Below are 27,830 nucleotides of genomic sequence, written 5' to 3' on the forward strand. Positions count from 1 at the left end.
AACATTGCTGTGGGAGATTTGTAGAATGGTGCTCAGCATTTAAATACTTTTATTGCAGTAATTGCAAACAAGATTTTGGCCTGAATTTCAGCTTGGGGCTATGTACTGCAGGGCAGCGGGGTACGGAGTGATACTCTAAGGACAGGAAACCTGGAAGCCTGGGTTTCTGTATTCTGCTTTAAATGTTTTAATTCTGTCAGTTATTTGTCCAAACAGCTCAATTTATAGACTAAGAGTTGTGTCAAGTGAGAATTCTGTAGCACAAAACCACAGCAAAGGAGAGCAATTTGGATTCGGCAGGCCAGAAAGTTTCAGTAGAGAGGTGGAGAGGTGTGATGATAGGGCAATCAGAAGCATCGCTTGTCTTCTTTCTGTCGTTCACTGTTTTCAGAGAATAGCTAAAGTTTCTCAGGGACATTTTAGAGCTTTCAAAATTCAGTAAAGGTTATTGTACTTTAAATGACCTTAACTTTGAATTGCCACAAATGAAAGTAGATATTTATAGGAAAAGAATTTTGGTTCATCAGACCTCATCTTCAATGGATAATGAATATGAAATTATTCACTAAAAGGATAATCCTATTACAGAGGACATTAGAGCACTTGTGCTGAATCATTATTTGATAAAATCTTTTCATGAATTAGTTAATCCTTTAAGAAAAAGTGCATGCTTCACTTTTAACCAAAGCAAATGTCTGAAGTGTGTGACAGTAATTACATGAAAATGAAATCAAATTTCTTTGGAGGGAAGTTGGTGTTTCTTTATAAACCGATTACAATCCTCCTGAAGATTATAGTATTTATTGTGAAAAACAGTTAGTTGCTTTGCTTCTCTTAACTTAAAATAACCAACATCAAGAAAATGTTTTCTTTCTACAGTGGGATATTCGATCTGGAGAGATTGTTCAGGAGTATGACAGACACCTAGGAGCTGTGAACACAATCACATTTGTGGATGAAAACAGGCGATTTGTAAGCACTTCTGATGACAAGAGCCTCAGAGTCTGGGAATGGTATGTTTCTTTGCTGTGGAGCTGAAGGTTAATGTTCATTTTTCGTATATGTGCAAAATTGAAGGGAAACATAGCTAAATAAGAATCAACAGCAATAAAGTTCCTATCTGTTTCCAAGATGGAACTTCCCTAAAAATTTCTTTATTTAATTTATACTATGGTTCATGTGAATAATGCAGTTGTTTTTCCTAAGGTTCAAATTCTGGTACATTCAGAATCTTTATTCTTTGTTTCTTTCGAAATTTACTTGCGTTCTGTAATGGTGAATTTAGAGTTTACACTGCCTCAGTAGTTGTAAATATTTCACAATTTGAAATATTCATTATTACTGATCAGATTTGTGAACCAATTATGGTACCCAAAAGTAAGGAACACAAGTAAGTTGTTCACTTCTTGGATTATTAATGAGCTAAAGCTCCTGATTTCCTAACAGCTTGAGAATTAGATCAGATTGTATGTGTCAATAACATTCTGTCATGTAAACTCCTTGAATAAGCCGAGTTAAAATCAGACTTTCATCACTCACTGCTATTGAGTAAAACAGTAATTGCAAGTACACTGAACCATTTACAGCAAAGAAGTAATGTGAGTAATTTGAATTCTAAAAATTCTTTTGACTATTTTATTTTTATTGTTTCCTCCCTCTGTTCTTCAGAGGCAGTCAAATAGTCATTTTTCATCTGAGTTATTTGGATGCACAGGTCATTACAGCCCCTTGCAGTATCCATAGATGAGTGCCTTCCAAAAGGATTTTTCACTTTGATTCCTAAAACTGGAGTCATTGGGAATCAGGAGAAAAACTTTCCACTGGCTAAAGCACAAATTAAAGTGATTGTGATTGTTGGAAGCAGTTATCTCAGTACCAGATCATCACTGAAAGATGTTTTCTAATCAACCTGTTCAGAGATTTCATTACACATCTGTGAAGCTGGTGGGACTTAAAACGAGGTCTAGCTCAGAGGCAGGGACACTACCACTGCACCACAACAGCCCATAGTTCCTCAAGGTAATATTATAGGTCCAACAGCTGCTGCATCAATACCATACAACACAGCAAAGAAACAGGCCCTTCAGCCCAACAAGCATGCGCTGATTCCTAATCCTCTGATTGCCTCACATTCATGTGTCTATCAAGATATGCCTTAAACGTTACTAATGTGCCTGCTTCCACCGGCAGTGCATTTCAGGCCCTCACCTCCCTCTGTATGAAAGATTTCCCCATATTTCACCCCTAAATTTTATCCCTCTCATTTTGAACCTGTACCCTCTTGTAGTTTCTACTCTGGGGGAGAAAAACCTCTGACTATCATACTTTTATAGATCCCTGTCGGTCACCCCCTCAGCCTCCTCCTTTCCACTGAAAATAATTGAGTTCTTCCAACTTCTCCACATACCTAAAACCTTCTAGACCAAGCAAAATCTGGTAAAATTTTTCAGTACCCTCTCCAAAGCATCCATATTCTTCTGGTAATGTGAACTGCACACAGTATTCCAAATGTGGCCTGACTAAAATTTTATACAGCTGTAACATATCTTGCCAACTTTCATATTTCACAGATGAAGGCAAGCATGCTATCTTCCATCATAATAGTAGGGATTTTCGCTATGATTGTTCAGCACCAAAATCACAACTTGTCAGATACTAAAACAGCCTGTGTCCACATATACAAGACTTGGACAATATCTAGGTCGGGCTAATTCCTAACCAAGGGCTTATGGTCTTTCCTGCTCCTCAGATGCTGTCTAGACCTGCTGTGTTTTTACAGTGCCACCCTTTTCGATTTGATTCTCCAGAATCTGTAGTCCTCGCTTTCTCCTAATAGGCTGGTGCTGTTTTCCCTAGAGGCTGAGGGATGACCTTGTAAAGGTTTATAAAATCATGAGGGCTGTGGATAGGGTAAATAGACAAGATCTTTTCCCTGGATTGGGTGAGTCCAGAGCTAGAGGACATAAGTTTACAATGAGAGGGACAAAATTTAAAAGGGACCTAAGGGGCAACTCTTTCACACACAGGATGGGTACATGAATAAAAAGGGTTTACAGGGATATTGGCCAACTGCTGGCAAGTGGGACTAGATGAATTTAGGATATCTGGTCAGCATGGATGAGTTGGACCAAACGGTCTGTTTCCATGCTGTACATCTCTATGACTCTAAGTAGTAAGTTAAATTCATGCCACACAAATACAGTCATTGACCAACTCTATCAAGAGAATATAACCATCTTTCCTTGACATTCAGAGGTATTCCCACCACTGAATTCCCTACAATCAACATCATGAGGATTACCACTCACCAGAAAATGAATTGCATTGATCATGCAAATATTGTGACAACAAGAGCTGGTCAGAGGCTAGGAATTCGATAGTTAGTAATTTTCTTCCTGTCTCCCCGATGAATGTCTACGATTATTAAAACACAAATTGAGTGTGGTGGAATATTCTCCACATCAATCCCCTGACTGAGTTCAGCTCCAAAAACACTCTAGATGATTGATACTGTAAAGGACAAAGCAGCCCATTTGATTGACAGTCCATCTAACACCTTTGATATTCACTACCTTCATGAATCACATGCAGTGGCAACAGTATGTACATAATACAAGATGATTTGCAGCCATTCACCAAGGTTCTTTCAATGGCAACTTCCAAACCCATGACCACCACCACTTACAAGCTTCCCCTTGAAGCCGCATACCATGCTGACTTGGAAGTATAATGCTGATTATTCACTGTTGCTGGGTCAATATCCTGCAACTCTCTAACAGCATTGTATACATCATGTGGACTGCAGTGATTCAAGAAACCTATTCACCAGCATCCTCTCAAGGGCAGCTAGTAATGGACAATAAATGCTGACCCAGCTTGAGACATTCACATTCTGTGAAAGAAATTTTAGATGAACAGTCATTGCCGGTGTTGCTAAAGGACTTCAGTTTGCAAAATCAAAGTGTGTCTTTTGCCAACCAGCAAAATATACATAATTAATTAAAATCTTATACTGGATATTACCTTCTTTTCATCCACTTTGACTAGTCTTTTTTTAGCTAATAACCACAAAACAGTTGTGCTTAATTAGAATTTCTGTAATCCTGCTAATGGCTTAGCTATGAAATAAAAGGCTGACTAATAAATATCAATCATCTGCAGAGTTATTCTGAGCAGGGCAATCATATGGGCACTATGATTGAACAAAGATTAACTCAGCCAGGTGATCATGGCTAAATAGTGCCCATTGAATGCATATACAACTATAAAACGAGAATAATATTGGTGACAAAAACTGAAATTGCAAGGAAGTTCAGCAGGTCTGGCAGCATCTGTGGAGAGAAATCAGTTAATGTTTCAGGTCGAGTGACCCTTCCTTTGAACCCTTCTGAGGTGAACCTGAAATGATAAAACAAGATTGGTGAGGTGTTCATGCAAATATTGAAAAATGTGTTGCTGGAAAAGCGCAGCAGGTCAGGCAGCATCAAAGGACCAGGAGAAGGGCTTATGCCCGAAACGTCGATTCTCCTGCTCCTTCGATGCTGTCTGACCTGCTGCGCTTTTCCAGCAACACATTTTTCAGCTCTGATCTCCAGCATCTGCAGCCCTCACTTTCTCCCTGTTCATGCAAATAGTAGAGTTTTGAGGCTCACACTTGAAAGTTGGCCTCTTAAGCAAAGAACTGGAAGGCTGTCAGAACCATAGAACTGTATATCAGAAAGAAGTCAACGGTTTTGAAAAGTGACAATCATGTTTTCTTCCTTCCCTTAGTCCCTGTCAATGATGTGGATGCTTTCAAAGCATATAGTCCAATGGTTCAGCTCAAACTGTCAAGAAGAGCAATGATTGAAATCATTTCTTTTTCAATTTAAATATTTCCCTTTTCTCAAATTACATTTGCATTATTTTGTCCATCTTAAAATCTGTCAATACACAGTAGAAAATTTAGACTAAAAGGAAGATATGTAGTTTAAAGAGTAAATTTTGGGAATCTGGGGGATTAGGTGCAAATTTGTTTTTAAGGAATTACCATTTCTTACCTCGTCATTCCTGAAGCACTTCTATAGTAATAGTTTTCCATCACAAATGTGTACTCACCTTTTGTTCATTTTTCTATTGCTATTCAGCAATTAAGAGTGAAATATTTTATCGAGCCAATGGCCGCTAAAACTTAATTGTAGTGCTGGAAACAAAATTTAAAAATTGGAATTTGGAGTAAATTGGAAAACCATGAATATATATCTGTGTGTATAACATTATTCAAACCATTATCTATTTTTTCTTTGTTTGAATTCATTCTAATGCTTTATTATTCCATGACAGACTGCTCCTATATACCTCCTGTAGTATCTGTTGTTTAATGTAACATAAAGGCAAAAAATCTTAAATGGAATTACTTGATTTGGCAGGGACTGACTAGTTAGTGGATATTATCACTTAACTAGTAAATTAACTCTGCTTGAATTTTAAACTGACTTATCCCATTCCATAAATAGACTCATTTGCTTGGAATGAATTTTTAAAAAACAGGAAAAATATATTATTTTAATTTCAACTTATGTGTTATTCTATTTTGTACAGTGAATGTGCTTTTCAGAAAGCGTTTTTTGTTCATTAAATAAGCTTCTTGAGCATCATGTTTTCCTCAAACTACTTTAATATCAAAGATCAAATTCTCATGAAGTAAATGCTATAATATCTATCTCTGCTGTATGTTTGCAATCAGAGCACAATATAATATATAATTAAATGTTGAAATTAAAATGCGATGCATTGATGTTGGTTTGAGAAAAGAATTTTGACTATTCCTTTCTTGAAAATTTTGCGATTCTGTGTACAGTATTGTGTTGTATAGTTAGCATCTCGTCTCTCTGTTGATGCCTCTTTGAACTAGCTGTAGCAATGTTAACAGCAGTAACTTGGAGGCTGTTTTTCCTTGCTTGCCTTATTTTTCCAACAGCTTGTTTGGCTCACTTGATAGTGGCTTAATCTCTAAATCAGGATTTAAGTACATTGTCTAAGCTGTCATGAGGGAATGCTGAATTGTCACAGGTGCCTTATTTTGTATAAGACATTAACCCATTCGGTTGGTTGATTCTGTGGTGATATTCAAAAGAACAGGTGGTTCAATAACGTCTTTGTCAACATTCCTTAGCTAACATTGCTATTGCAGATGTCAGATGCTGTTTGGTGGAATATGCCACATGTAAATTGATTGCTGTATTTCCTACATAACAGCGGTGAATTAACTTGAAAACTATTTTTTGGGCTTTGACGTGGCTAGGAATGTCCTGAAGGCGTGGCATATAAGTACAGCCTTATTCATTTGTTCCTTTCTCAAGTTTCCCTTTAATGGAAAAGGAACTTCTCCATGGCCGTGTGCCAGTTGGTTGGATTACGTTTCTAACTGATTTTAATATAACAGGAGGCTGCTGTGTTTGTACGTAATTGTAAACTGAACACCTTCAATGAATAGTTATTCCATTAAGAATGCAATGCTTTTGGAAAGTTATCTACTTTTTAATCTGAGTGAATTTAACACATAACTTTTAATTGATGATATAGAACTTGAAATTTTTAGATGTGGCAGTTTAGAAAATAAGAATGCTCTCTATCTATGCTAGAATAATGTACACTGCAGAGAGTAAGCAGGACCTGAGTAGAAATGTTGTTGAAAGCAGTGTCCTAATTTGGAGTCAATGCTGAGGAAAGTGCAACTTTTTAATCTAATGGGGTACAGCAAAGTAGTGGTCATGTTACTGGACAAGTAATCCAGACCCCTGGTCTAAAGATCCTGAGCTATGAATAGAAATTCCATACTATAGAACCTGGGACTTAAATCTTTATTAAATAAACCCAAACTAAAAAAATCTAGTTTCACTAATGAGGACCATAAAATTATTATTAATGTCGTAAAAGTACATCTGGTTCACTCATATCCTTTAGGGAAAGAAATCAGTCATCATTCCCTAGTCTGACATGTGTATGACTCCAAACTCTTAGCAATATGGCTGACCCTTAACTGTTCTCTGAAGTGGCCTAGTGAGCCACTCAGGGCAATTAGGGATGGGCAACAAGTGTTGGCCTTGTAATATGACAGAGACAGACAGCCACATCAAATCACCTTCCCTGTACCTGTGTTCAGGAAAGCAATGGCTTAGTATTATCATTGGACTGCTAACCCAGACACTCAGGTAATGTTCTGGGCACCTGGGTTTGAATCCCGCCGTGGCAGATGGTGGAATTGGAATTCAATAAAAGAAAATCTGGAATTAAAGTCTAATGATGACCATGAAACCATTGTTGATTATCGGAAAAATCTATCTGGTTCACTAATGTCCTTACCTGATCTGACTCCAGACCCACGGCAATGTGGTTGACTTTTAACTGTTCTCTAAAATGGCCTAGTTAGCACACTGACCATTAAGGGATGGGCAAAAAAATGTTGCCTGGCCAATAATGCCTTCATACTGTGAATGAATAAAAAAACAGTAAAATTAAAATAATGACCTTCAAAGTTTACCCTAGTGGTTCCTAACAGGACATCTGAATAACGAAAACTAGACTTTGTAAAGTCTATAGTAGTTTACCAGTTTATAGTATGAACAAAAGATTTAACAATTTACTAGTTATAACTTTAGCAGAGGAGACAAGTTAATCTAATTATGCCCTTAATGTTGATTCTCCTGCTCCTTGGATGCTGCCTGATCTTCTGTGCTTTTCCAGCACCACACTCTCAACTCTAATTAATGCCAAAGATTTAAACGCAATAGTTTTCGCTCTAACACAAAGTAAGATAGACAAACAGACACAGTTAAGGGAAAAATCAAAAGAAAAAAAAAGTAAATGAAGAGTAACTGACCAGTTAAGCAGTCTCCGTGATCGATAACATCAACACAGGGGCTTGTGTCATGCTTGTTTGCTGATAACACGAATGCATGCAGTGTGCATCCAGTCGACTCTGAGGAATATTCATTTAATTCTTGTAACTGAGATTTTGTTATCTGAACTGTCAATAAGTTAATAATAAAAGGACAGCCAGGGAGCAAGCTAACTTCTATCCTGTAGCTTTCATGTGTACAATTCTTCTGACCCAAGTACGGTACAGTCCCAAAACCAAGTCAAACTCTGGCCTCTTCCTGCCAGACTCGTGTCCCCGAGAAACTCCAACATGTCTCTTTAACCTTTACTGTTAACTCTTTGTCTTCTTAATGAATTTTCCTGTTTTTGAATTCTTTGATTTTATTTCCTACATGTATTCGCATTGCTATGCATAATTCTTTTAAGGAGCAATGGGCTGAAGTTTACCAAATTAGGGTGTCTGTATTTCAGGGAGTTTTATAGAGGGTTTCTCTCCTTGGCCTCTAGCGAGTTCTCACATAGTTCTTTATTGGTTATTTTCTATGCACAGTGCCTTTATGGCACTACCCTTGCACCATATTGCAAACATCAGTGGTGTACTTCCTCACCACTGCTGGGACCTTCCAAGTTTTTTGATTCCTGTGCCATATTTAAAATCCAGCTGTACACCAAGTGAATGTGCCAGCCATGAATAGCTCTTCACAGTAGTGGGAAGGAAACAAAACAGAACAGCTTTTGAGGGCACATTCTGGTGACACTTTGTTGGAAATCGCATATTTGCATATCCTGCACCTACATTGGCAAAGCTTACTGACTGGGCTGCAGCACTGAAACTCATCACAAGGAAATGAGAAGTGGTAGGATTGAAAAATCCCATAGAGGTCCCCAGTGGATAATTCGAAGCAACTAGTTACATAAAACTTTATGAGGAGAAAGTGAGGTCTGCAGATGCTGGAGATCAGAGCTGAAAATATGTTGCTGGAAAAGCGCAGCAGGTCAGGCAGCATCCAGGGATGCAGTCCCTGGATGCTGCCTGACCTGCTGCGCTTTTCCAGCAACACATTTGCAGCACATAAAAATTTATCACAGCTGTGACCTTGATGGCCACGGAGATAGGATAGTCAGGACTCTTTCAGGATGCAAGTCCTGCTCCCACAGAAGACCATTATGTGACAGTGTCCCTGGACAGCCTCAAACTGCAGCAGCAATGCACCTTGTTTGCCTGGAGAAAATGACATCAAGGACCTGTGTAGAAAGTATTAGAAATAGGCACAAGTCCTTATCAATGTGAGCAGTTGGTATCCATAACACGCATAAATAACTGTTTAACGTAGTATTCATTACACTGGGACATGGAAGACTCTGACAAGGTGGGATATGGAATGTCTGTAAGTGGACCTTGTTCTGACATATGCAGCACAAGATCTAATACACAAATACAATAGCAGATTGTTAATGCAGCAAGATTATTGAAACCTTGCCCATCATTTCCCACCTTTGAATTGTAGTCCACAGGTGATCTTTTACAGTCACATGATTACCTCTAGTACACAGAGATAGCAGTGATTAGTTTACAATGGTCAATGACATGATCAAAATTGCATCGCATGCTGCCTGATTAATGTAATTAACATCAATCACACATAGAGTCTGAGATTTCAGACAGAATCTGTAATACTTACTCAAGCCACTCTAGGTGGTGGCAGTCATTTTTCATTTAAATTGTGCATTTACAATCTAGTTTATAATAACCAGCCCAATCTGCTCATCTAGGTGACTGAGCAAACCCCATGTTTCTTTCTTCTTTCCTTTCTCTGTTGACCTCATCTGAGCTTCCCACCCAATTCCTTCATTTAAATCTTCATTTTCCAACAACATCCCCTGACCCTGAGCATATAGCTCAATCATGCCAACCACTGTGATACATTGATTCGTCTATCCCCATCATTGAAACCAGGGCTGGGGTGGTGACTGTCGATAAACCTCCCCCCATCCCATGTGGTCCAGTGCATTATTGTCTTCAACCCTTATGTTGAGTTGGCCATTGTCATAATTACTGTCCTTTCTGCATCCCAGTATGTTGCGTTCAATCCCCATAATTGACTTCCTCAAACAGCACCAAGAATGTTGAAGGAACTCAGTAGTTCTGACAGCATCTGTGAAGACATGACCTTAATTGAATGGTAGATTAGGCTTTAATGGGTTGAGTGGCGTACTATTGCCCCTTATGAGTTTCCAGCATTCTTTACTAGTTTCACATTTCCAGCTCTCCACAGCAGTGGCTCCCGATAACCCAGCAGTAACCAGCCCCCAAAGATTGACCATAGCCCACCCAGACCAACAGGTCTGGTCGACATGGATGAATTGGACTGAAGACTCCATAACTTGGAAGGGCAGCCCTGACTGTTGAGTTACCAGATCCGTGACTGACATTTTTGCTGCTTCTTGACTGACTTACCGCTAATTAGTTACATTGGACCTGCAGGACTGACTGGCCCATTCCTGAGACTATGATGATACAGAGCCCTCGACCGTTGCCACCCCAAGTGGTTCCTGACAATGTCCAAGCCCCTGAACTGAGATCAGATGTTGTCCTTGACTGACTGTGCTGAGAACAATCCCACTTGACTAAGGACTACTCTCCTGAGACTTTGCCATGTCTCAATTTGGTTGAAGCACATGCTTTGATGTGTAAGCGACTGGCACAAGCTATAGGTGTGACATTGATGTAGCATGGCGCTGTACAGAAATAGAGCTATTGACTGATCACTGCTAACACCTGTGACAAGATGCACAGCTTTGTGTCTGTGCTAAAAGGCAAGGCAAGGAATAAGTCCTGTGAAACCTGTAAGTTCTGAATGAGGTGGCAAAGCCCAAAAGGGTCAGATAAAGCACAGATGCTGTGAGCAGCCAAGTAGGTGTGAAGTGAGCGAACGCTAAGGAAATAAATGAACAGCTTTGAGATGCACTCTGCATGGGATGGGTGCCTGTCCCTGCATAGTCTAGCAGCAGCATTACAGTCATAGGTGTCAGTGCACTCCAAAACACATTATTGAAGTGGACAAGTGTATTCTAAGTGTGCGCCATGGTGCAGTGAAGCTGAATCATGTTTAATGGCAAATCCATGGATGGTGGCTGCAAACCCTCACTAGCCAATGGTTATCCTTAGCCAGGGTTGTTGGGGACTGCTGTCTAAGATGGCACCATAGAGGAACAAGCAGAGAATTGGAGCCGCCAGTACCTGCTCTGACTTTAATGCTGGGATATTGCAGTCCTCTAATTTCTGCCAAGTAAGAGAATTGAAAATGTGTATAAATGAAGCAAGAATAAATAATAATGAAAAGTTAATGCATGCAGATAGGCTGCTCCCTGCTAAAGTGCTTGATCTCGCTGTTAAAACCTTGTCTGACTCTTTCATTTTTCTTGACATCAAGAATTTAATTTTTCCAATCTTGCCATTGCCAATGTCTTTCAGGATCTGGGAAAACAAACCCAGTGGTTGTCTTTCGCCTTCTTCATTTCTCTGAAGCAAATATGAAAGCAAATGAGACTTTTTCAAATCCCTTAAAGTGTAATTTCACATTTTACGGTGAAATGTTGCATCATTCATACAGTTGGAATTATGAAAATTCTTTTCAAAGTTCTTTTAAATTCTTCATTTAATTTTTTTTAAAGTTTAAATTCTAGGGGTAGTATCTCTGATAAGGCAAGTGCTTGTTGCACATTCCTAATTGCTGTTGAACTGTATAGTGTGCTTGGGCAGTTAGCTAACAGTCACTTTGCTGTGGGTCTGGAGTCACATTTAAGTCAGATGAGGTAAGGATGGCAGATTTCCTTCCTGAAAGAACATTAGTGAAGCAGATGGATTTTTATGTCAATTGATTATAATTTATGACAATTGAAATCCTGAAATTCCAAGCGCAGTTAAGGATAGGCAGTAGATGCTGGCAAAGCCAGTAACACGCACAACTATGAATGAATTAAAGACAAAAGTTCCTCAATCCTTCTCTTGCTATTCCTCCAATCATCAATTCTGTCTCTTGTGAAGCAGTAAGTGCAGGGGAGAAGGAACCTGTGATTGGACAGCAATCTCTGATGAAAGGAGCAGCTCCTCAAACAGCATATGTACATTTCACAAATGAAGGATGGCCTTTCTTTCTTCGTGCCATGATTAATTTTACTTGGCCAATTTGGGTTTTTGGAGTGAATTTGCTAATTGCCCCTGAGTGTTTTGAGTGTTGATATTTCCTCTCCACACCTGCTCATCCTTTTGCAGCAGCTTTCTTCTGTCACCTTGAAGTTTAACTGTTGCCACAGGCAAAACATCATTTAGCTATCATGATTTACAAGGAGAAGTAATATGAGCATTTTCCATAAACAAAGATAGTCCTATTTTCTCATTTCATGAAAAGTGTTTTGAAACTAAATTATGACATCACCAGCAGTAATTTTTATTAAAATATCAGTATGATATGGTCTTCAAATAACTTTGCTAATGCAGGAGGCTGAAATAATAATCTGGGGATCAAAAAATCTATTTTAGTACCTGAAAACACTTAAAACAGACAACTGGGGCCAATAGATCTATGTAGCTGTTCGTACTTCACAAGCCTTCTCTCATCTACTTTTGCTGAATTCCCTGTTGAGATAAAATGTGACATCTCAACTGCATTCTTGCAGAGACCAGACATTAAACTTCTAATTTTAAAGTGTTCTTAACTTCACATCAAAATACCATTCCATGATCAGTAGGAAACTAGATGACCAATTTGTGATTCATATAGCATCTTTTAACACCATTAAATGTTCCTTAGGCACTTTAAAAGAACATTATCAAAACAAAAAAATCACTAACTCACATAAGGAAGTATTTGAACGGGTGCATCAAAATTTGGCAAAAAGCTAAGTTTTAAGGAGCATCTAAAATGAAAGAGACAAAGATGTTTCGGGAAGGAATTCCAGAACGTAGGGTCTGGGCAGATGAATGAATGGTTCCCTTCTGTGATATGATTAAAATTAACAATACACAAAAGGCTAGAATTGGAAGAGCACAGATATCTTTATTTGTAGAGTTGGGGGACCTATTAAGTTTAAGTTGGCCAATAATTGGACTGAGAAATTTCCATATACATGGGAAATATACTTATGCCTTACTTACATTTAACTCTTTCTCCTCTTAATATGAGTCTGCCTAGCATCTGACACATGCATTTTCCAAAGTGCAATCAAGATTTCTAGTTTTTTATGCATTACAGATCTGGGTACGATGCCAAAAAGTACTGTTGAAAAGAGTCTTTATAATGATCTGACTATGTAATTTTATGTTATTTTACATCTTTTTTTATTCATTCATGGGATGAGGGTGTCATTAGGCTGGGCCAGCATTTCTTGCCCATCCCTAATTGCCCAGGGGACAGTTAAGAGTCGACCACATTACTGTGGGTCTGGAGTCACATGTAAGCCAGACCAGGTAAGGATGGCGTTTTCCTTCCCTAAAGGGCATTTGTGAACCAAATGGGTTTTTTTTTCTGACATTCGACAATGGATTTATGGTCATCATTAGACTCTTAATTCCAGATTTTTATTGAATTCAAATTCCAACATCTGCCATTGCAGGATTGCAACCCAGCCTCCCAGAACATTACCTATCTCTCTGAGTTAACAGTCTAGCGATAGGCCGTCACGTCCCCTATATTTGACGTGAGCTTTCCACCACCCGTTCCTACCTTTGCATCTTCATCAGATTGTGCATGTTGCTAGCTTTGCCAGTATCTATTGTCCATCCGTAACTCAGCTACAGTGAAGGAATGGCGATATATTTAAGAATGTATTGGCTCACCCTTTGCCAGCAATCTTCGAATATTTTCCATGCCATCTCCAATATGATGGATCGCAACTACTAATAGTTGCTGCTTTAATTCGCAAAGATTTTCTTTATAAAAATATTGGGAAGATCAGACTTCTTTGCCTTTGATCTCTGTCACAAATTCTGTCCCCTAACCACAAACTCCAGTTTTTTTTTTGCCTTTTGTCTGAGGCTAAGCCTGACTGCTTGCAAACTTAGTGGCATAGTTGACCTTGAGAGGCATTTATAGGTTGGATAAAAGCAACTGTTCCTTTTAGTTGAAGGGTCAGTAATGAGGGACCTTAATTTTAAGGTGAAGGGCATGAGGTTTAGAGGAGATTTTTTCATCCAGAGTGTGGTGGAAATCTGGAGTGCGTTGCCTGGGAGAGTACGAGAATCAGAAAACCTCTCAATCTTTAAAACTTAAGTGGATGAGGACTTGGAATGTCATAGCACCTGTTGTTTGTAACAAATACATGTTATTTGTAATCATATACACCTCACTCTGGTCCCTCAGAATTCTTTGCTCTGAAGCAAACCCAAACACATTCAGCCTGTCTTCACCAACATCCTGGTGAACCTTCTCTGCACCCCCTCCAATGCAATCACAGCTTTCCTATAGTGAGGCAACTGGTTGCAAGTCCAATGTGGCCTAACCAAAATTTTGTACAGCTCCAATGTAAGATCCCTGATCTTATAATCTATACCACAACTGATAAAAGCTATTCTCTCCTATGCCTTTTTAACCACCCTATTAATCTGTCCTGTGCCTTCAGGGATTTGTAGACAAGTACCCCAAGATCACTTTGTTGTTCTGAGTTTCCTGGTATCCTGCCATTCCTTGAGTACTGCCTTGTCTTGTTGCTTCGTCCAATGTGTATCAGCTCACACTTATGAGGGTTAAGTTCCATCTGACACTGATCTGCCCAACTTGTCAATACCGTCCTATAACTTAAGGCCTTCCTCACCTGGCCAACCGTCGCATCATCAGCAAATGTGCTTATCATCCTCCATATATTCCCATTTATATCTTTTGTATATATCATGAACAATAAAGCACCCAACACTGATCCATGTGGTAAGCCAGTAGACATCAGCTTTCAGTCACACAAGCAACCTTTTACCACCAATCTCTGTCTCCTATCACTAGGCCAATTTTGGATCCTATTTGCCAAGTTACCCTGGATACCATGTGCTTTTACATTCTTAACCAATCTCCCATATGGAACCTTGTCAAAGATTTTGCTGAAATCCATATAAACTGGATTCAGCAATGTGAACACCACTGGCTGGGCAAGCATTTATTGCCCATCTCTAGTTGCCCTTGAGAAGGTGGTAGGGAGGTGCCTTCTTGAATCGCTGCACTCCATCTGTTGGAGGTATTGATAATGAACTTGGGGAGGCTATGTGTGTAGCAAAAATGACAAAACTCAGATGCCTTGCTGAATAATTCTAGCAGTGCTCTTAGTTCTGCACTGCTTGATTTACATCCACACTAATAATTCTGCAACAAGAATCGTTGATCTAAGAAAAGGAGGATTTCAAGTCAGGTGGTGTGGTTGCTTAGTGTTTTATTGAATAAAAGTTGAATTTAGAAAAAAACACAATTGCTTTATTTTAATAAAAATGACATGATTATGTGGCAGAATTTGTCATCTTTAGCTTGTTCATTTTTGGCAGGCAATTGCATTCATTAAATTTATGTAGGATTTATGATGAGATTGATGCTTAACCCCAAGCTGAATGGGATCATGCAACTGTATATGTTGTTGTAAATCTCGAAGATTTCCATTCTCCAGCCTGAAATTATTCAGTATGCTGTAATAACTCATAATTTGTACATTATTTCGAAGGATATGGAAGGGACCTGGGGCGGGGGGGGATAACTTTTTCACGCAGAGGCTGATGCGTGTATGGAATGAGCTGCTGGGGGATGTGGTGGAGGCTGGTGCAATTGCAGCATTTCAGTGCAATCTGGATGGGTGTGAGAGGTGGGGGGAGTGTTGGAGGGATGCGGGCCATGTGCTAGCTGGTGGAATTGGATTGGGTTGGGATGTCTGGTTGGCATGGATGGGTTGGGCCGCGGGCTCTGTTTCCATGCTGTACATCTCTATGACTTGAGGCTGTTTTCATTGGATAGAAGAAGGTTGAGAGGTGACTTAATTGAGACATATAAGATAATCAGAAGGTTAATTAGAATGGATAGTGAGAGACTTTTTCCTTGGATGGGGATGGCTAGCACGAGGAGGCATAGCTTCAAATTGAGGGATGATAGATATAGGACAGATGTCAGAGGTAGTTTATTTTCTTAGAGAGTAGTAGGGGCATGGAATGCACTGCCTGCAACAGTAGTAGACTCGCCAATTTTAAGGGCATTTAAATGGTCATTGGATAGTCATATGGATGAAAATGGAATTGTGTTGATTAGATGGGCTTCAGATTGGTTTCACAGGTCAACACAACATCGAGGGCCGAAGGGCCTGTACTGCACTGTAATGTTCTATGTTCTATTTCGTGATTCAAGCTTTAACTGTTCAGTGAGAAAAAGAAAGTCATGTTGAGGCTGAAATCTAAATCATTTGTTACTTTTGTACATTAGTATAGAGCGATTACTCCAAATGGCAGAATGACCCCATATATAGGGGCAGAAGTGGGCCATGATGTCAGGGGCCACATCAAGCTGTAGGAAGTGCCTGTATGTTGATGTCACCGACTTCTAAGCACAGTGATGTCAGCGCATACGCAAATGGCACTCACCCTGGCCATTGTAGAAGGAGGAGTTGGGGAAGACATTCGGTGGGGGTTTGTTGGGAGGGGGGCGAGCGCTGGGAGGCTGCAGAGTTGGGTGATCTTCACCTCCTTGGTGCAGCAGGTCTTTGCCACAACAGAGGGCAGTATTTAGTACTTATTTCTCAAGCATGCACAATGTAATGCTGGCCATATAAAGTTTGAGTGCTGTCCACAATAAGCGCAGCCATTTTATTATTTCTAATTTATAAACAAATTGATTTTTTTCCCCTCATTCCATCCCTAAAATAAACTAGTAACTGTTGGAATCTCGCTCGCAATTATTTTCTCTTTATATTTGCTACACTCAGAGTAAACTTTTGGTATTCCAGTGTCATAATATATGATCTTCTTACTTGATTGGCTTCAAGAGAATATGATGTAGAGTGTGTGATTTATCTTTATTTTAATATCATTGACTTTCGGGTTTGGATTCGATCTAGTGGTATGTGGGATTTGGTCTGCATCTGAAGGGGTTAATGATTAATTTCTTTCATATTCAGTATTTCAATATTCAGTGTTTTTAAGTATTTCAGTAGCCATGGTAATTCATTTTTAAAAGTAGTTCTACAGAGAGAATTATTGGAGGTTAATTGGAATTTGTTTACGTTTGGAGAATTTTCATGAATTAACAAAGTGAACAGTTGTGCTTAAGGCTTTTGGTTTAAAAGGTCAGAAATTGATTCCTTTCTATTAAGGGAAAATCCCGATCACATGAAGAAAGCCTTTTTGGGTTTTAGTTTGACAGTTTTGCAGAAGTCATGGCTGAGGCTGACTGTGTAAAACAGTTGCTACTGCTAAAAGGAAATCATTTAGAATTATTAAGAAGTAGGTTACATCAATGTAAGCAATTTAATTTGTAAGTTCCATCCCAGCAGTGTTACAACCAAAGGAGTTAATTGAAGCAGAAAATCTAAACACAGTTGTTTGAAGGCTCCAAGAAGAGCCTTTTGGATTTTTAATGCTAGAAATTGAAGCAACAGTTAAGCCTTATAGATGTGATAGAGAAGGGAATTCTTTCTATTGTGAATACTGTAAAGGAATGCTTTTGGGATTAACAGGATTGTACTTTACTGTTTACTTAGAATCTTTAAACTTGTGTTGGATGTAAATAGTTTGGTTTATTCTACTTGTCCAATAATAATATTAACTGGGATCACAACAAAAATAGAAATCCTGACTGGAGCTGCGATGACTTACACCATAATTGTATTGAAAGTGAAGGCATCCCTGTCTTCAGATTTTCAGATGCCATTGTTTTGTATTTGCACCAAGTTTGTGTAGTTATTTATGAGTTGGCAAATAGGCAACCGAGAAGCTGTACTGTCACACTGATTTGGTACGGATTCCAATGTAAGGTCAGGAGTGGGCATGTTCGCTGATGAATGCAAAAAGATTTGGACAGCATCAAGGCTTGGGCTGAAAAGTGGCAAGTAACATTTGTGCCACACAAATGCTAGGCAATGGCCATCACCAATAAGGGACAATCTTACCACACCCCCTCCACATTCACTGGTGATACTATCACTAAATCGTCCACTATCAACATTTGGGAATTACTATTGGCCAAAAACTCTGTTGGACTCACCACATAAACATAGTGGGTACAAGAGCAAGTCAGAGGCTAGGAATACTGTGGTAACTCACATCCTGACTCCCCAGCACCTGTCCACCATTAATAAGGTACAAGTCAGGAGTGTGATGGAATACTCCCCAGTTGCCTGGACTGGTGCAGCTATAACAACGCTCAAGAAGCTTGAACCATCCAGGACAAAGCAGCTCACTTGATTGGCACCACAACTACAAATATCCATGACCTCAGATGCTCAGTAGCAGCAGTGTGTACTATCTACAAGATGCACTGCAGAAATTCACCAAAGATCCTCAGATAGTCCAAACACACGACCATTTCCATTTCGAAGGACAAAGGCAGCAGATATCTAGAAACACCCCACACACAAATTCCTCTCCAAGCCATTCACCATACTGATTTTGAAATATATCACTGTCCTTCAGTGTCACTGGGTTCAAATTCCTGGAATTCATTCCCTAATGGCATTGTGGGTCCACCCACACCAGATGAACTACAGCAATTCAAGAAGGCAGCTCACCCCTTCAAGGACAACCAGGGATCGGAGATAAAATGCTGACCAGCCATCAACACCCATATTCCATGAATGATTATTTTTAAGAAAAGAAAAGATAAGAAAAGCCTATATAGCATCAAAGTTAAAAATCACACCGCCATGTTATAGTCCAACAAATTTATTTGGAAGCATTAGCTTTCAGAGCATTGCTCCTTCAGGTGGTTGTGGATGAAGGAGCAGTGCTCCAAAAGCTTGTGCTTCCAAATAAACTTGTTGGATGACAACCTGATGTTGTGTGATTTTTAACTTTGTACACCCCAGCCCAACACTGGCACCTCCAAGTCATATATAGCATCAGAATGACACAAGCACTTCTCCTTTACTCCTGTGGATTGATGCATCTGTCAGGATAATTGCTACATATCTACAGCATAGCAGCGTTTTCTATAGTGAAAGAGCTGACAGGTAACTTTTTAATGATGACAGGACTATTTATGGACTTGATTTCCATTAGAAATGCTTCATATTATTTTTGTAGCAATGCAATTAGGCTGGTAAGGTGCAAGGTTTTACTATCTAACAGCCTAACCTCGGTTGTTGGTAAAATTCTAGAATCCATCATTAAGGATGAGGTTTCTAAATTCTTGGAAGAGCAGGGTCGGATTAGAACAAGTCAACATGGATTTAGTAAGGGGAGGTCGTGCCTGACAAGTAGGTGTTCCAACAATTGGAATTCTTTGAAGAGGTGACAAGTAGGTGATAAATGCCAGAGGAAACACCACAGAAGCGCTTCACAAGAGGCTCCCAAGTACTGAGGATATCACCTAGACAGGGGACGAAACGTTTGCAACAAAAATTTCCAGCTCGGCGAACAGAACCACAACAACAAGTAGGTTAGACCAGGGAAACCCAGTGGATGTGGTCTATCTAGACTTCCGAAAGGCCTTTGATAAGGTGCCACACGGGAGGCTGCTGAGCAAGGTGAGGGCTCATGGTGTTCGAGGTGAGCTACTGGTATGGATTGAGGATTGGCTGTCTGACAGAAGGCAGAGAGTTGGGATAAACTCCGGAATGGCAGCCGGTGACAAGCGGTGTCCCGCAGGGTTCAGTGTTGGGGCCGCAGCTGTTCAGTTCACGTTATATATTAATGATCTGGATGAAGGGACTGGGGGCATTCTAGTGAAGTTTGCCGATATTACGCAGTTAGGTGGACAGGCAGGTAGTACTGAGGAAGTGGGGAGGCTGCAGAAGGATCTAGACAGTTTGGGAGAGTGGTACAGGAAATGGTTGATGGAATTCAATGTGAGCAAATGTGAGGTCTTGCACTTTGGAAAAAAGAATACAAGCATGGACTACTTTCTAAACGGTGAGAAAAATCATAAAGCCAAAGTACAAAGGGATCTGGGAGTGCTAAAGGATTCTCTAAAGGTAAACATGCAGGTTGAGTCCGTGATTAAGAAAGCGAATGCAATGTTGTCATTTATCTCAAGAGGGTTGGAATATAAAAGCACTGTTGTGCTACTGGGACTTTATAAACCTCTGGTTAGGCCCCATTTGGAGTACTGCGTCCAGTTTTGGTCCCCACACCTCAGGAAGAACATACTGGCACTGGAGCTGTCCAGCGGAGATTCACACGGATGATCCCTGGAATGGTAGGTCTAATATTTGAGGAACGGCTGAGGATCCTGGGATTGTATTCATTGGAGTTTAGAAGATTAAGGGGAGATCTAATAGAAACTTACAAGATAATACATGGCTTGGAGAGGGTGGACACTAGGAAATTGTTTCCATTATGCGAGGAAACTACGACCCGTGGACACAACCTTAGAATTAGCGGAGTGGACTCGATGGGCCAAATGGCCTTACTTCCACTCCTATGTCTTATGGTCTTATAGTCTAACTTACTTTAAAGGAAAATCATTTCGAATTCATCAGTGTTATCCAGTTCCCCTGCTGTGCAATTCCAGATGCTGTCTGTCACACTCCACTAACCTGAATATTGAAAACAGACACCTAGGTTAATTTTAAGCAACAAACCAAGTTTGAGCAATAATCACATGAACCAGTACACACCCGAGTTTCCTTGACAAATATAGATCAATGAGAATTCCAACCATTACTTGTCATACGCCTCTCCTAGGCCATTGCTGGACAAGTGACCTGCTCTGTTAGCATTTCCTCCTTTAAGGAATCCAGGACACACTTTTCAATGGCCTATGGCCATGCGTTTGGAGGCAGAAGTGAAATTGGGAGAGAAGTCTCATTAGGCCAATTCTATGATGTCTTCCCACTCCACAAGACACTCCAGGAAACCGAGACTGGTTGCCCAACTATCTGTAGTGCTCAATCAATTAGTCGTATCTGGTTTGATTAATGGCACTCTTCATCCAGAATAGAGGGCACCCACTGAGCTAGGAAACCATCTACGAAGTGTTGGCTAATTCCAGGCAGCAGAATGGGTAACTATTGCTACCTGATGCTAAATTTCTTAGTGCTGACACTGTAAATAAATGGTCATAACGTAGCGGTGCCCATTACTCTTGATTTTTTTTCCCTTTCTTTCATGTGTGTGCCTAACCCATTTTTTTCTAACCCATTTGTACTACTTGTACCCCCTATTTGTGACCAGTGTCCACACACTTCTGCAGCACCTACCTCTGCTGCCCGCTGTTCAAATCGAGTGTTCCCCTGCTGCCCTTAATTTATTGGAGTTCCCAGAGGCAGCTGCTTAATTGGTCAGCTCCTCCAGAATCTCCCTCAGTTTCTCTCTGCTATCATTTACTAGTCAATTAGCTGGATGGCTGGTTTGTGATAGAGTGACTCAACAGTTCAGGTTCCATTCTTATACCAGCTAGGTTTACCATGAAGATACTACCTTCTCAGCATTGCCCCTTGCCTGAGATGTGGTGACCCTTACCACCTTTCATCTCTTAATGAGAGAGATACCTATGGTGACTCTCACTTTACTGTGTTCCACATTCATTCCAACAGGAATAGAATCCGGAAATTAAAATTTGCTCCCAGCATACACCGCACCCAGATTCCTCATTCATGTTGATGCTGTTAGCAACATCACCCGTATAATCCATCCTAGACAACATTATAGAAATGTAATTGCCCTAAGGTCCTTCAAGGTGCAAGAAATATATTTTCTTTGAAATCATATTAATTCTGCAGGAAGCTGTATCAATTTTAATCTAAAGATAGCAGAATCATCCAGATTGTATGTTATGATTATTCAAGGGATTGTTGTTAATGTAATAATGGGGCAATGCTTTGTGAATTTTAATAAGTTGTCACTGGTTTCAATAAATCTGTGACCAATAAGGCCAGTTCCTGATTCTATACATTTGAGCATTGAAAATTGAACTTTTTTTTCGCTGGCTGAGCTGGAAAGTAATCTAAATATTTAAACTGAAAATAAAAGCAAAGTACTGCAGATACTTCAAATCTGAAATAAACAGAAAATGCTGGAGTAACTCAGCAGGTCTGGCAGCATCTGTGGAGAGAGAAACAGAATAGCGTTTCAAGTCTGATATGACTCCTCTGAAGAGTTCTGAAGATGCTGCAAATCTAAGTTTCTCCAGAACTTATTTATTCTTTAACATGACATGCTGCATGTCATGAATGAGTAATGCATAAATAAGCAACTTATTAACTTGAACTGTCACCAAATGGAAGGACCCATGTTCCAAATTGGCATCGCTCATCCAAGAACATAGGCTAGAACATCACTTTTGAAAAAGTGAAAAGGACATATGGAGTAGACTGCTGCTTAAAGCAATTAAAATTGTTTTCTTATAATTGCTGGGGTTTTTTTATAAGAGATATGAGCATAGGATTGGGGATTTGTGGGTAAACTTGGAAATCTGCTGGAATCTTTTATTAAGGAGGAAATAACCACCACTTAGACCTCAGTGCGATCTGACAAAGTCAGAACATAGTTTGTGAAAGGGAAATCATGTTTAACTCTGGAGTTTTTTGAGGAAATAAACAAGTTGGATACAGGGGAACTTGTCGATGTGGTGTTAGATTTCGAAAAGGCATTTAACAAGGTACTGCATCAAATTTTACAATGCAAAGAACGTATGGTGTAGGGAGTAACAGGTTAGCATGGATAAAAGATTGGTTAGCTTACAGGAACAGGGGACAGGCATAAATTGACCATTTTAGGTTTTTCAAAATTGACACAGGGATCAATGTTTGGGCCTCAACAATCCACAATTTACATGAATAACTTGGATGAAGTGACCATCAGTGTTTAAAATAATGAAATGATCTTACTGAGCCATATAAGGTTCTGAAAAGATTTGAGAAGGTGGATGCTGGAAGGATGTTTTCTCCCTTTTGGGAGCATTCAGAGTTTAAAAATAACAAGGCTCATATTTAAGATAGAGACGATTTTAACTTTCCAAACATAGACTGGGACTGCCAGAGTGTTAAGGGTTTAGATGGAAAGGAATTTGTAAAGTGTGTACAAGAAAATGTTCAGATTCAGTATGTGGATGCACCTACTAGAGGAGGTGCAAAACTTGCCTACTCTTGGGAAATAAGGCAGGGCAGGTGACTGAGGTGTCAGTGGGAGAGCGCTTTGAGGCCAGTGAGCATAATTCTATTCGTTTTAAAATAGTGATGGAAAAGGATAGACCGGATTTAAAAGTTGAAGTTCTAACTTGGAGGAAGGCTAATTTTGACGGGTATTAGGCTAGAACTTTCAAAAGCTGTTTCGGAGCAGATGCTCACAGGTAAAAGGACAGCTGGAAAATGGGAAGCCTTCAAAAATGAGATAATGAGAGTCCAGAAACAGTATATTTCTGTCAGGGTGAAAGGAAAGGCTGGTAGGTGTAGGGAAAGCTGGATGACTAGAGAAGTTGAGGGTTTGGTTAAGAAAAAGAAGGAAGCATATGTCAGGTATAGACAGGAGAGATCGAGTAAATCCTTCGAGTATAAAGGCAGTAGGAGGGCAAAAAGGGGACACAGATAGTTTTGGCAAATATGGTTAAGGAGAATCCAAAGGGATTTATAAATAACATTAAGGACAAAAGGGTAACTAGGGAGAGAATTGGGCCCCTCAAAGATCAGCAAGGCAGTCTTTGTGTGGAGCCACAGAAAATGGGGGAGATACTAAACGAGTATTTTGCATCAGTATTTACTGTGGAGAAGAAGATGGGAGGTATAGAATATGGGGAAATATATAGCAACATCTTGAAAAATGTCCATATTACAGAGGAGGTGGTGCTAGATGTCTTGAAACACATAAAAGTAGATAAATCCCCAGGATCTGATCAGGTGTACCCTAGAACTCTGTGGGAAGCTCGGGAAGTGATTGCTGGGCCTCTTGCTGAGATATTTGTATCATCGATAGTTACATCTGAGGTGCCGGAAGACTGGAGGTTAGCTAATGTGGTGCCACTGTTTAAGAAGGGTGGTAAGGACAATGCAGGGAACTATAGACCAGTGAACCTGATGTCGGTGATGGGCAAGTTGTTGGAGGGAATCCTGAGGGACCGGATGTACATGTATTTGGAAAGGCAAGGACTGATACTGGATAGTTGGCATGGCTTTGTGCTTGGGAAATCATGTCTCACAAACTTGATTGAGTTTTTTGAAGAAGTAACAAAGAGGATTGATGAGGACAGAGTGGTGGATGTGATCTCCATGGACTTCAGTAAAACGTTCAACAAGGTTCCTTGTGGGAGACTGGTTAGCAAGGTTAGGTCTCATGGAATACAGGGAGAACTAGCCTTTTGGACACAGAATTGGCTCGAAGGTAGAAGTCTGAAGATGGTGGTGGAGGGCTGCCTTTTAGACAGGAGGCCTGTGACTAATGGTGTGCCACAAAGATCGGTGCTCAGTCCATGCTTTTCATCAGTTATATAAATGATTTAAACATGAACATAGGAGGTATAGTTAGTAAGTTTGCAGATGACACCAAATTGGAGGTGTAGTGGACAGCGAAGAAGGTTACCTCAGAGTACAACAGGATCTTGACCAGATGCGCCAATAGGCTGAGGAGTTACAAATGGAGTTAAATTTAGATAAATGCGAGGTGCTGCATTTGTGAAAAGCAAATCAGAGCAGGACTTATACACTTAATGGTAAGGTCCTGCGGAGTGTTGCTGAACAAAGAGACCTTGGATTGCAGGTTCATAGTCCTTGAAAGTAAAGTTGCAAGTAGATAGGATAGTGAAAAAGGGGTTTGGTATGCTTTCATACCAAATGCACTGAGTACAGGAGTTGGGAGGTCATGTTACGGCTGTACAGGACATTGGTTAGGCCACGTTTGGAATATTGCATGCAATTCTGGCCTCCTTCCTATTGAAAGGGTGTTGTTAAACTTGAAAGGGTTCAGAAAAGGTTTACAAGGATGTTGTTAGGGTTGGAGGCTTTGAGCAAGAGGGAGAGGCTCAACAGGCTGGGGCTGTTTTCCCTGGAGTATCAGAGGCTGATGGGTAACCTTCTAGAGATTTATAAAATCATGAGAGGCATGGATAGGATAAATAGACAAGGTCTTTTCCCTGTGGGGAGCCCAGAATTAGGGGGCGTAGGTTTAGGGTAAGAGGTGAAATATATAAAAGGGACCTAAGGGGCAACTTTTTCACGCAGAGGGTGGTGCGCTTTTGGGATGAGATTCCAGAGGAAGTGGTGGAGGCTGGTACAAGTACAGTATTTAAAAGGCATCTGGATGGGAATATGAATAGGAAGGATTTAAATGGATATAGGCCAAGTTCTGGCAGCTGGGACAAGATTGGGTTGGGATATCTGGTCAGCATGGACAAGTTGGACCGAAGGGTCTGTTTCCGTGCTGTACATCTCTGTGACTCTATGAATGCAATGTTTTCTCGAAGTTGAATGTTTAGAACTCTCTTCCCAAGAGTGTGGCAGAGGCAAAGTCATTGAATATTCTTAAGGCTGAGGTAGTTAAGTTAGTTTTTTGACTCCTTTGTTATTTTAAAAAATATTGTGGTAAGCAGGAATATGGAGTTGAGTTCACAGTGAGATCAGCCATGGTCTCATTAAATCCCATTGATCTCAGGCATGATCTTAGCAAATGACTGAGCAAGCTCAAGTGGCTGAATGGCCCACTCCTCCTAATCCATCTGTACCTAAGTAAGTAAATGTAACCATTTCCATTTTGACTGCTTTGTGAAGTTGTCACTGGCAAATGTGTCCTGTTGCAATCTTGTAACACAACAGGCACCAACTTTAAAAAAAGATAAATTTCTCCAGCACCAAACTGCCAGCTCAGTATTGTACATCTTGTGTAATTGGAAGCTCTTCTTGCTTAAATGGAGAAGCAGCACATGATCACCACTGCTATTCTACATGAATCTTCCTTTTGTTATTGAGAAACTACAAAATCATATAGACTATTCTCCATGACTTGTTATAGGCCAGAGCTTTAACAAATAGGAACAACATTTTTAACTTTGAAATATGTTTTATTGTTCATTCAAATTCAAAGTTTGTATAGATTGTTTTTAGAAGTCAAGCTGTCTGACCTTAAAAGATTTAAGCTGGTTTTTGGCAGATGATGAGGATGATGTTTCGTGCCATTTTGCGGGTCTAACTGTAGTTATATAGATGACCTGGCAGTTGTGTAATGTGTATCCACAGCTGGAATGAATCAGTCTGTTAGGATCACTCTGTTTTCTGGGCTATGTTCTTAATCAGAAAAGATTGGATGTGTGCCTAACATGTCAGTGTAAGCCTGTTCCTGCTTCTAAATAGATTTAGTTTCAACATGAACTATTCTATTAATGAAGATATGGAGGATGGGAGAGAATATATGTGTTTTGATTTGAGGAATTACAGTACCAGGAATTATGTAAGGAAAGTAATAATCACTGTTGCTTTAAAACATTGCGTGTCCAACGTACAATGAGGAGATAATTTGTACAAGATGGTAGCCTCGTGGTTACCATCACGATCAGTCAGAATGGCACGTCGTATTGTTCAGGTATGTCAAAATACCCTTCTGCAAAATATTCAGATGAATGGACAATGAAGATTTATGTTTGTGACAGATACCACATTAGTTGGGTTAAAGGCTTTTGTTCAGAAACGTGATGTTTATTTGGTTACAACCTCTAACAGTCATTTAAGTGGGAATTCAGTGTTTTTCCTTTCGTTATGCACTCTCACAGATTTGTTTTTGGGAAGTTCTGCTCTTATAATGGTACTAAGAAAGTAATCCACAACTGAAGTAGCCATCCAAAAGCACATACAAATAGCCGCCCAAGCAATGTAAATAGAAATTATGAAATGCGCATTTTTAGCGTGAAGTAAAAGAACAGGAGTGAAAGAACAAAGATTTCTAACTGGAGATCTCTAGGTCAGAGCTTTGGTGTGAGAGCAAGGAAGTGTTTTCTATAGCCCTACCATGAATGATTGGCAGTTCAGACTATTGTGGGGGAGCCGTTGTAATAGTTGCATATACAAGGTGGTGTACTTTGTTCCTGATGTGAGGGTGCTCCCAATGAATTGCCATCAATAAGCAACAATAATTGTGGGAAGAAAATACTACAAAAGTCAATAAAGAACATTAAAAGCAAAATACAATTAAGTTTGTCTTGAGGAAAGAGCTGCTAAATCACAACCTGATGTAACAGTGTGACTGCTTGGCTTTTTGTTTTGCTTGTTCTTTGGTGATGTCATCACCATTTTCCTAATGTGCCATGACTTACCACATGTCCTTGTCAATCAGAGAGTCTGTTTCCATGATTATTCTGTGTCATGCAACAATGTTATTTTGATACTACCTCTGCAACAGATTATAGTGCATTCTGACATTTAAATATGTGAACAATTGTTTCAGAATCCCAGATGCATGTCTGATGTGGTTATAGTTACTGGTCTGCTTCAAACAGAAAAACTGAAGGAGAGATTTGATAGAAGTTGTTTGAAACTTGAAAGAATTTGATGGAGTTATCAAGGAGAAACAGTTTACAGTAGCAAAAGGGCAGTAACCAGAAACCACAGAATTAAAGTAATTGGCAATAGAACCAGATGCAACAGTCAGTTCTAGTGATTTGAAATGCATGGCTTGAAAGCTTAGTAGTTAATAGACCCAGATTCAGTATTGAATTTAAAAAGAAAATTAGATAAATACTTTGAACAGGAAACATTTACTAGGCTATAGGAAAAGAGGTAAAAACAATGACTGCAGGTGCTGGAAACCAGATTCTGGATCAATGGTGCTGGAAGAGCACAGCAATTCAGGCAGCATCGAGGAGCTTCAGCAGAGGAGT

The 27,830-nt window shown here is 39.8% G+C and overlaps 1 protein-coding gene across 1 annotated transcript in view; it reads left to right on the top strand.

Moving 5' to 3' along the window:
• cdc40 (cell division cycle 40 homolog (S. cerevisiae)) overlaps positions 1–27,830 on the top strand; it is a 131,530-nt gene that overhangs the window by 92,189 nt on the left and 11,511 nt on the right. Inside the window, exon 12 of the mRNA XM_043687120.1 lies at positions 880–1,013. Within this exon, the coding sequence (XP_043543055.1) occupies positions 880–1,013 (134 nt within the window). The remainder of the gene's footprint in view (positions 1–879; positions 1,014–27,830) is intronic.

The sequence above is a fragment of the Chiloscyllium plagiosum genome, chromosome 3, assembly GCF_004010195.1.
Source record: "Chiloscyllium plagiosum isolate BGI_BamShark_2017 chromosome 3, ASM401019v2, whole genome shotgun sequence".
In the NCBI taxonomy this organism is placed as follows: domain Eukaryota; kingdom Metazoa; phylum Chordata; class Chondrichthyes; order Orectolobiformes; family Hemiscylliidae; genus Chiloscyllium; species Chiloscyllium plagiosum.